We start from the raw sequence: 10245 nt of genomic DNA, 5'->3' as shown, positions 1-10245 counted from the left end.
ATTTTCAGTGAAGTTTAGATTAGTTGGTTAAAATGAAATAAAACTTAGTTCATCATATTGCCATGTTGTGCTGAAAAAAAAAAGGATATGCCAATCTATACTGCACAATCCTGAGCCTCATATACACTATAAGGACAAAAGTATTTGGCCAAACAAGTTAATTATTAAATTCAGCTGGTTTAATCAGGCCCCTTATCCCCAGTGAAGGGCAGTCTTATAGCTTTAGCATAGCAAGACATCTTGGACAATTCCATGCTTCTTAACTTGTGGCAAATGTTTGGGTAAAGTCCTTTTCTATTCCGAAATGACTGTGCCCCAGTGCACAAAACAAGGACTATAAAGACTTGGTTTAATGAGTTCTGTGTAAAAGAACATGACTGAACCACACAATTTGAAGTGTATGTATTTGGATACAAGGTCATTTGTCACCTAGGAAACTTAGGGCATGTGGCAGGGTAGCAATCCATCGCACATATGCAGACTCACACACACACTACAGGCAATTTGGGAACACCAATTAGGACTGTGGGAGAAAACCGGAATACTCAGAACATGCAAACTCCATGCACACAGACCCGAGGTGGGAATCGAGTCCGGAACCTGAAGGTGCAAGGCGATAGCGCTAACCACTAAACCACCGTGCCGCAATAATTTAAATTCAGAAATCCTGAGAAAGGTCGTGTTCCTTGTTGCAATATGCACACGGGCGGAGTAAAAAAAAACAAAAAAAAAAAAACATTTGCAATATACTAAAATGTCCAGTAGGGGATGTAATCCTGGTCTGGGCGGGGTGATGACGGTGATAGTGATGACGGTAGAGGGAGAGGGGCGGGGCTAGGCGCCGGTTGATGGTGTCGAATGAAAAAAAACGGCGAGCCGGCTGAAAGAGAACGACTTGCACGGGGAGAAGTTTACTCGGTTGTTCTGAACTTCGCCTAAATCCGAGTAAAGTGTTTCAGGTAATATAAGCGACCATTTTGAATCAATTTTTTTCGTAATCGTGTTGAGTTCGGTGTTACGCGGGTCTTGATTTTAACCGAAGTACCGTAGTCGTGAAAATGTTCCAGGCCCTGCTAAACTAAGCTAAGCTAACACAACCTTTACTTAAGCGCACGAGCCGACATTTCATATGTGTATGCCCTATAACGTCTGGTGTCTTTTGGGCTTATGTAAAAATAATTGCAGGTCGTGAAGAACACGCAGGGTGTTTGTTTTAAAGTCTGGAACGCGTTAGAACGTTTTTAACCTGTCTTATAAGGTTGGCTCTGTAAGCTAACATGGCTCTGAGTAGCCTCGGTTAGCATCGCATATTCTTTAACAAATTAATTTAATAATTATCCATCCTTATCCTTATACATCCATGTAACTTAATAAATAATGAAATACGACGGGTGTGAATTGATAGCGAACGCGTATCTGGTCTCCATCGTAAGGCATAGGCGTGCTAAGCTAGCATGCTAATTATTAGTGTTTGCGTCAGTTTGGTTCTGCTGGCTGGAACTGGTTTTTCATACAACTCTAGCAATCACTAGCAAGCACTTTCGTGTTTGGTTAACGTTGTAATTCTTAATACTAGGTAAAATAAGTGATTAATATTATTGTAAAATGTACTAATTTGGTATAAAAGTTGTTTAAGATGAGTAATGTCGAATTTTGTAGTACATTTTGTTTTCGTGGTTATTGAAATGTTTTACGCGTTTCAACAGATTCGCGGATAAAAAAATAGTCTTTTTCTTTCAAGTTAAGCGAGTGCACTATATGTAAAGTTATGGTGTTGTAAAATTAATTTACTCGTCTTTTGAGAGACAAATGTACATTTACTTCTTCAGAAATCCATTTCAGGGTTCAACTTGGTAATTCTTTACCTGTAAATTATCGTTTTTATGACTTAGACCCATAATCTTTTAATTTTTATGGGTTTGCATATGTAATCTGTATAATACCTGTGGCAAAACAGTATGGTGGTATGTTTTTCTAATCTAGTTAGTGTGTTTTTTTAAAGAAACAGTTGCATTAATCTCTTTGCCACAAGTATTCTTGAGATAAGGGCACAAGATAATTGTGTATCAATTCGATTTGCCAGCGTTCTGGTAATACGAAGGAGAAAAAAACGGCGGTGTTAATAATAAAATAAAAGAGAGTTTCTGTTTCAACCTTATGTTTTAATAAACTTTTATTTATATGACACCTTCCATTATAATACATCCATTGTCGCAAAGGGCAGCTTTACAGAATCAAAAGAAAATTATGAAAATGAGTATGAAATGCATTATGTGAAAATCAAAATTATCAGATTGTCCCTGGTGAGCAAGCCGATTGCGATATGGGCATGAAAAAACTCTTGGGATGGCAATCTTGAGAAACCTTAGGAGGAACCAGACTCAACAGGGAACTCATCCTGATTTGGGTGATTTTGTTTCTTGTGCATACAAAGACAAAGTAGTAGTGTTTCTTTCTCCTCCTGAGAAGCCTAAGTGTTATGTTAGGCAGTCCTGGGCTGAATCCAATACACCCAGTACACTCCCATCATAACTACAATTACGTCAGACAGGGGATTATGGCACATCAGGGTTAGTCACGTAACAGCTGATTTAATAGCCCGGTCTGTCATTTCTTTTTATTATTATTATATTAATCTTTAATTTATCTTAAATTAAAGTACAGAATGTGGTTATATGATGTTATAATACATTATATAACTTGGTCTGTATAATCTTATCTCTTCCATATTATCATAACCAGAAGCAAAGTTTTAAACAGTGTCTAAACGTTGTGTTTAGACACATTGTTTTCTTGCTCTGTTTTCTAAATATGTATTTATGTCTTTGTCATTTAAAAATGTGCTCTGGTGTCAGCTAGACAGTGTGTCTAAGTGCTTATCATTGTTTTGATATGATGGCACATAAGCGCCACAGGCATTTTTTCTTACACTCTGACATTTACTCTGAGATCAAAATGGCAAGAAAGGTTTTCATGGTTTGTTACACTCCTCCTTGTTAAGCGTCTTTATCTGAGACAGACAGCTAGGAAAGGGTTGGAAAGTAGCCTAAATAAAAATCTATCATAGTGCCGTATAGAGTGCTCTGGAGCATAGTTTAGTCTAAGTCTCTTTCCATCAGGAAATCTTTTAGAGACTGGCCCTGGTGAAGTTGGTAGTGGACATGTGGTGTGTATTGTCTATTACATGCTGAACTCAACACCTGTTTTACCCCCCAGGCTTTATTGATGTCTGTTGTGCTCATAGAAGCAAACGCACTATTTCTTGTTTTTCTATGACCTGAATATTAGACTAGTTCACACTTACGGATGACATGCGTATTAACCTGGTCCTTAACTGTAATGTAATGGTTTTATTCTCTTTTTCTTTTTTGAAAGACTTCTTCACCATCAGGGTCCCTGCCTTCCCGGTGCTGTCTCCGTGTGAGGGTGTTTGCGTGTGTGTGTGTGGAGGAGAAACGTTTCAGCTTGCTCTGTGCGCTTCACTATGGGTGACATCAGTGATCTGGACCGGCAGATCGACCAGCTGAGGAGATGTGAGCTCATCAAGGAGAACGAGGTCAAGGCCCTGTGTGCCAAAGCCAGGTAATAAACTGCAGTCATGTTGCTGAGTTAAGCAGTGATGCAATGCTGTGCATCATAACAGAAAGCTGCGAAGTGGTCGAAGTTATGCTGGTGCAGATAAACAACATTGTATTGCGTGTATCTTAAAAATAAGAGAGCTTTATTTCCTGTATGCACTCTGTGTGTATTTCCATTTTAGTCATATTGTTTTGCTTTGTTTGTTTTAGAGAAATTCTTGTAGAAGAGAGTAATGTACAGAGGGTGGATTCTCCAGTTACAGTAAGTAAAGGGAATCATCTTGATCATTGTGATGAATGGTTCATTGGAATTTAATGAGTTGTGCAACTGGATTATTGACATGACCTCACTCTTTTCGTGCACCCTAACATTAGTTTTCTCACTAAGGCAGCATTTAAACAATACGAGCTAACTTCAAGTACAAGACTTCGGATTTAACTTTAAATTAAATTAAGCAAAAAAGCAAAATTTTTACTGAGCAGAATGTATCTCAGCCGTCATAATTATTATTTCTAAAAAAAACTAATAATTCACTCCTACACACGGGATTAAAATGTGTGACATCCTTATTAAAAAGCAGTGACATTTTATCTCCTCAAATGTCTCAAAACTCAACTTGGCCGTGAGCGCGCGGGTTGAGTGGCTTTGAGCATTTGGGCTCATACGGCTTTTAATATACACAATTTCCAATATTAATTTGCGCTCCAGGTGATTTGAGACTGATGTAAGCGTGTGTAATGAATGGATTTGAGATTAATACGCTTACAGAGTCTCAAGAAAAGAGCAGATTGGAGTTGTTTAGCGTGCAGTTTCTCCTTTCTGTGGCACCTGATAGGGGCCGATGACCGCTTGCAGACAATCAAACCGAAAAACAGCCAATTATGGTCACTGGCCGATCGAGCAGTTTATCTTTTTTTATAAATATATTCGAGTTTGTAGTTAGTGTGGCGATACGTTAATCATTAATTAATCGAACCATAATGCATTCAGGATTTTGTTAGGAGACTTTTTATTTAAATCCCAATAATGTCACTGCCACCCATGAGTAATGTTCGTCTTTCGGCTCAAGTTCCCAGATGTGGGCAGATAGCACCTTCTTCTGATTACATTACGCTGCCCAGTAAAATAGCTTCAGTAGCAGCTTGCAAAAAAAGTGGCTGATTTCACATATTTGTACAGCAAGACTTTGTTTACTATTGATGTTTGTAGAAGACATGTTGATTTGCTCAACACTTGATTTGAGTAAAAGCTCTGAAGCACTTAGAACACTGTATTGGTATTAAATACTGTCCAATCTTTAAATTAAATGTCTAACTCCATTTATACCACTGTGCGGTAGAATGCCCAATCTGATGCGTCGTCTTTTCCCCATGAAATGCCTACACTTTTTATTTTGGATGGAAAAATGCTAGCTGAGGGAGAAAGAGAGAGGCTGATGAGAGATTGTTTGTTTATTAACAGGAAATAACTTGTCTCACAGATGTTCTGTGACATTTGTAATGCTGCGGTAACCATAGTGATAAAACACAGCAATGACAGCACTCATTTGTAACACTGGAGAAAATTGTTGTGCCTCAGGTTTGGGTTTAGAAGACGTTTGGGTTGCATCGAAGAGGTACCTGGAAGTGTGGTTTTATATGACTGTGTGGAAAAAAGTGATAAATATCATGAAGATGCCATGCTGTGTAAAACAGCACTACCGTTGTTCATAGCCCAATATGCAGGGTTTATAATACGCTAGCTGTTGATGGTGGATATATATATATATAAAAAAACAATACAGACATTGATTTAACATTAACTTTTAATAGTTTGTGAAAGCACTAAAGACTTTTTGCTTTCCTTTTGGTAAATCGTGCAGTCATGCAAATTAAGCTTGTTTTTAAAATGTCACTAATTTATCAGATCTAACTCGTTCTGTGGATTTGTAAAATGCTATTGTCTGCAAATGCCACTTTCAGCTTGTATTTCTTGTTTGTGTCTTATGACTAAAACATTTATATTTTGAGAATTTCTTCAGATAAACTTTGAATAATGCTATGCTCATGGCTGTATATGATCACATTTTTTTGTTTCTGTTGTGCCTGTATAATCATGCAGATTCATGTAAAGTCTTATGATCTTTTCTCCCTCAGGTGTGCGGTGATATCCACGGACAGTTTTATGACCTGAAGGAGTTATTCAGGGTGAGTCTTTTTCACAAACACGGCACCTTTTTTTATTAATTTTTTGTTGTTGTTTATTTGTTTATTTTTTTGTTTATTTTTTTTATAAACAACTAAAAAATGCTCGAGAGCTGGAAAAATATATAACTGTAATGCAAACACAACATACAATCTCCATACAAGTGAAGACACTAAAGACTTTTTGCTTTCCTTATAGTCTATCCAACATTTAACTCTTTTGTCTTTCCCTGAAATATGAACTATATCTACTTATTGTAAGGTTAGAGTTAAGATAGATAAGATGTATAAAAATAGAAATTAGTTTTAATTTTTTTATTAAGTCTTGTTGCATGGTTCTAACATTTGAAGCATGTTTAAATTGTTTTCTCTCCAGGTGGGAGGTGATGTTCCAGAGACAAACTATCTTTTCATGGGAGATTTTGTGGACCGAGGCTTTTACAGTGTTGAGACGTTTCTGCTGCTTCTGGCTCTAAAGGTTTGTAGTTGTTCTTATTTTTTTTTTTGGTTTAGTTAAGAGGTGTTTTTTTGCTTAAGCATTTATCTAAAGTTTTTGAAAGTGAAGAAGTGGCGTTTCTGATTACAGACTTAAGTAGCCAGGGGTTCTATGGCAGTAAAGGGATTTAAATGTACATCTTGCAACTGAGATGGTGTTGCGCAAGTTTTCTCAAGAATTAGAAAAAGCTATCCATGCATTAGTGTCGACATGCTTATGTGCTGGGAGAGATAGATAAAGTTCTAATAGTTCTAAGAACTAGAAATTAATTAATAAGGTTAATGAAATCCCTGTGTGAAGGATTAAAATGAATTCTCACTGTAACGTTTGTCATGGTACACCTCAGGTGCGATACCCCGACAGAATCACACTGATCCGAGGCAATCACGAGTCCAGACAGATCACGCAGGTGTACGGCTTTTACGACGAATGCTTAAGAAAGTATGGCTCTGTCACGGTGTGGAGGTACTGCACTGAGATCTTTGACTACCTCTCTCTTTCGGCCATCATCGACGGCAAGGTCAGTTTAAACGTACATTGCTAGCTTGCTTTATAAAGGTGTTCTTGGGGTAAAACAGCTTGTGACAGCAAAGGGTGAAAAGAGAAGTAAAGATGTGCTTTTACTTTGGAGGATTTGGGATAGCACTATTGGCTTTTTTTTCCAAAAATTGTTCTTGGTGTCACAGTTTATCACAATATAATTATACTTGTATGATCATGTTAACCAGCTGTTAATTTTAAGAACACAGTGAGAACAGTCTAGACCAGTAACCGCCAATAAATAATTTTGATTTTGTGCATAAACAATTAAATTAAAATGTGTGTGGGTAGGTGATTAAGAAACATGCCAGATTCAGCGTCCTGTTTATAAAATAGCACAGCTGCAGTTTGTTTCTCCAATGCAACATTAGACTAAACAAGACACAGAAGCACAACACAAACATAGCCATTACCTGTTTTGAACAGACTGTAAAGACATTTTGAGACACAGCTTTTACCACAAGAGGAAAGCATGACTTGCTTGTTTTCCACTGTGCAACAGCTTACACGACAGAGCTTTTAACCACTGTCTATCACCTTTTATTTATTGTTGTTGCTTTTAACCACTATTTACATCACCTTTAATTTATTGTGTTTTCTTTAATTGATAAACATAATAGTTACAGTGTGCTGAGTTATAAAAGCTTATACCTTACTTTACAGAAGGTGTTTAGTTTGATGTTGAACGTTTAGCATTTGTTATCAGTCGTCGATAATAACTCACCAAAACCTGTCATGGACAATTTTCTGGTTCTGGTTTACTCTGCAGATTTTCTGCGTGCATGGCGGCCTCTCGCCCTCTATCCAGACTTTGGACCAGATCCGGACCATCGACAGGAAACAGGAGGTGCCGCATGACGGGCCCATGTGCGACCTGTTGTGGTCAGACCCTGAAGGTAAGCTGGTACTTTTTAGAGTCACAGCAGTTGCAGTTTTATTAGGATTTCGGTTTAGAGTCCGAGTACAGTAACGTTGAGATGTTAACCTGTACGTACAGCCGTCTCCAAATTTTTTCGGAATAACACAGATATTGATTTTTACAAAGTTGTCTGCTTTAATGTTGAACCTTCTTTTTTTAGAACTTCTGAAATTCTCCGTGGCATGCTGTCAATCAGCTTCTTTTCTTAATGGAAATAAGGTCTAGGGAGTTTCCCAGCCATAGACCCAAAATTTTGATGTGCTGCCTAAGCCACTTGGTTATCACTTATGCCTTATGGCGAGGTGCTCAGTCATGTTGGCAACTGCATTGTTTGTCACCAAATTGTTCTTAGATAGTTGGGAGAAGTTGTTCTCTGATGTTTTTGTACCATTCTTTATCAATGGCTGTGTTAGGCAAGATTGTGCATGAACACATAAATGGCCTCAGGATGCTTTACTGTTGGCATGACACGGGACTAATGCAAAAAAAACATGGGTTCATGGCCAGGGACCTCCCCAGACCTTAATCCAATTGAGAACTTGTGGTCAATCCTCAAGAGGCAGGTGGCCAAAAAAAAACTCAATTCTGCAAGAATGGGTTGCCATCAGTCAGGAGATTATTATTTTTTATTTTTTTACTTTTGGCCACGGCTGTGTAGCTATGTATTAAAATGTACATGAATCTAAACCTGTGATTTGGTTTGCAGCCCTTTTCCTCCTTCGTTATAAAAAATAATAATAATAATACCACAAACTTTAAATGCAACTTTCATGTAGACTAACTGCTCAGAAAGAAAAGTTTTAGAAAATACTTGAGGAGTAGAGATAAAGAGAAATAATTTGTTACATGCTTTTTTTTTTAATAAAAAAAGAGAAGTTTCCTTTTTTTAGCTTATTAACTTAAAAAGAAAAAAAAGGAACCACTTATTATAGCTTCTATAAGCGATAAGGAGAACTAACTAGTCTTGTGGGTGTTCCACATTTATAAATGGCTTAAAATACACTTTGTATAGCAGTAACACTGGTAATCATTGAAATCATAGCTGTTGCGTGAGGGGAAAAAAAATCTGGTAATATAGCTGGTGTGCAATGATAATCCCTTATTTTAAACTATAGTACAGATTGATTCAATTACATGTTCAAAGATTACTGTAAGGGCCATATTTCATTCTTGTGATTTGTTATGTTTATCTTACTTAATGCTTAAATAATAAACTGAAATATCATGCTTATAATTTGTATTGTGACATCATTTCATGAGTGTTCTGTGACATTATCCCACAGTTATGTAGTTTCATGTCTATCATACACGGTAGTTGTTAGTTGTTGTTGAGACACGGAAGGATACAGAAAGGTGTGGAGTACACAAGCTTTTGACCGTGAGCCACGTAAGACAGTAAGCTAAAAGGAATACAGTAAAAAGAGTTGTTGTAACTGTAATCTATCGAAGCTACAGAACACAGCAAGCGACTTGTCGTGACTACAGTGGATTTATGCAAGAAACTGTGACAACCGTTGTACTTTGATGTTGAAAATAAACAAGAGACAAAGAAATCAACGAAACGTCTGGGGTTGTCAGTGAAGCTGTGTAACAAAAGACACGCGTCAGAACTTGTAAATAACATGCACGTACAATTACAATTTCTGCATAAATGTTCTGACTTGACTTGTTTGTGTGCAGATACCACAGGCTGGGGAGTGAGCCCAAGAGGAGCCGGATATCTGTTCGGTAGCGATGTAGTGGCCCAGTTCAATGCCGCCAATGACATAGATATGATCTGTCGAGCCCACCAGCTCGTCATGGAGGGCTACAAGTGGCACTTCAATGAGACTGTGCTTACTGTGTGGTCTGCACCCAATTACTGCTATAGGTATGTGTCTTCATATACAGGCATCTCTATTTGTTTACATACAAACTCACATTTTACAAGGTCAATATTAATGTGTGTGTGTAAAGAGAACATTTGTGCTATGCATAAACCTGCTCTCATTTATTCATGCCGAGTAATTTTTCTCTTCTCCCTGTCAGGTGTGGAAACGTAGCCGCCATCCTGGAGCTGGACGAGCACCTGCAGAAAGAGTTTATTATATTTGAAGCTGCCCCGCAGGAAACCAGAGGCATTCCCTCGAAAAAGCCAGTGGCCGATTATTTCCTGTGAGCTGTGAGGAAAGAAAACGCCACCCTCTGAAGAAAGCGTCGTCATATATTCACCTGTATTTTTCTCTCTCTCCCACCTTTCCCTGCCCAGGTGTCTTAATTGTGCTTTTTTTTTTTCTTTTTTTTTTTTTTAAAAGACTTTTCTACTTTTTTGTCTTTTCTGCTTATTTTCTCTTTTTAGCCTCTCTCACACACACACACACACACACACACACACACACACACACAGTCAGCTAATCTTCTGTTTCTTACACACATACACAGAAGACTGGCTTTGTAGTTCCTCTTGCTGCTGTAAAGTCATTTGCTCTCATACATACACTGTAGCTGTACGCAATTCTAACCAATGTGAATAGCACTATGGTCAGTTG

At 37.8% G+C, this 10245-nt stretch overlaps 1 protein-coding gene across 1 annotated transcript; it reads left to right on the top strand.

The window, feature by feature from the left end:
* Positions 1-835: 835 nt before the first annotated feature.
* ppp4cb (protein phosphatase 4, catalytic subunit b) lies at positions 836-10079 on the top strand. Its single transcript, XM_053511654.1, has 9 exons — positions 836-959; positions 3376-3582; positions 3789-3840; positions 5715-5765; positions 6139-6240; positions 6605-6778; positions 7568-7694; positions 9398-9587; positions 9746-10079. The coding sequence occupies exons 2-9, from the start codon at positions 3485-3487 to the stop codon at positions 9873-9875; spliced, it is 924 nt and encodes a 307-aa protein (XP_053367629.1). The 5' UTR covers positions 836-959; positions 3376-3484; the 3' UTR covers positions 9876-10079.
* Positions 10080-10245: the final 166 nt, after the last annotated feature.

Source organism: Clarias gariepinus, chromosome 14 (genome assembly GCF_024256425.1).
Source record: "Clarias gariepinus isolate MV-2021 ecotype Netherlands chromosome 14, CGAR_prim_01v2, whole genome shotgun sequence".
NCBI lineage: Eukaryota > Metazoa > Chordata > Actinopteri > Siluriformes > Clariidae > Clarias > Clarias gariepinus.
Note: the sequence above shows the minus strand (reverse complement) of the source record. Positions and strands in the feature narration are given on the sequence as shown.

Coding starts and splice junctions, on each gene's coding strand:
- ppp4cb (XM_053511654.1), top strand. CDS start 3,485: ATGGGTGACATCAGTGATCTGGACCGGCAGATCGACCAGCTGAGGAGA. Junction 3,841..5,714: donor GGGTGGATTCTCCAGTTACA/GTAAGTAAAGGG, acceptor TTTCTCCCTCAG/GTGTGCGGTGATATCCACGG. Junction 9,588..9,745: donor GCACCCAATTACTGCTATAG/GTATGTGTCTTC, acceptor TCTCCCTGTCAG/GTGTGGAAACGTAGCCGCCA.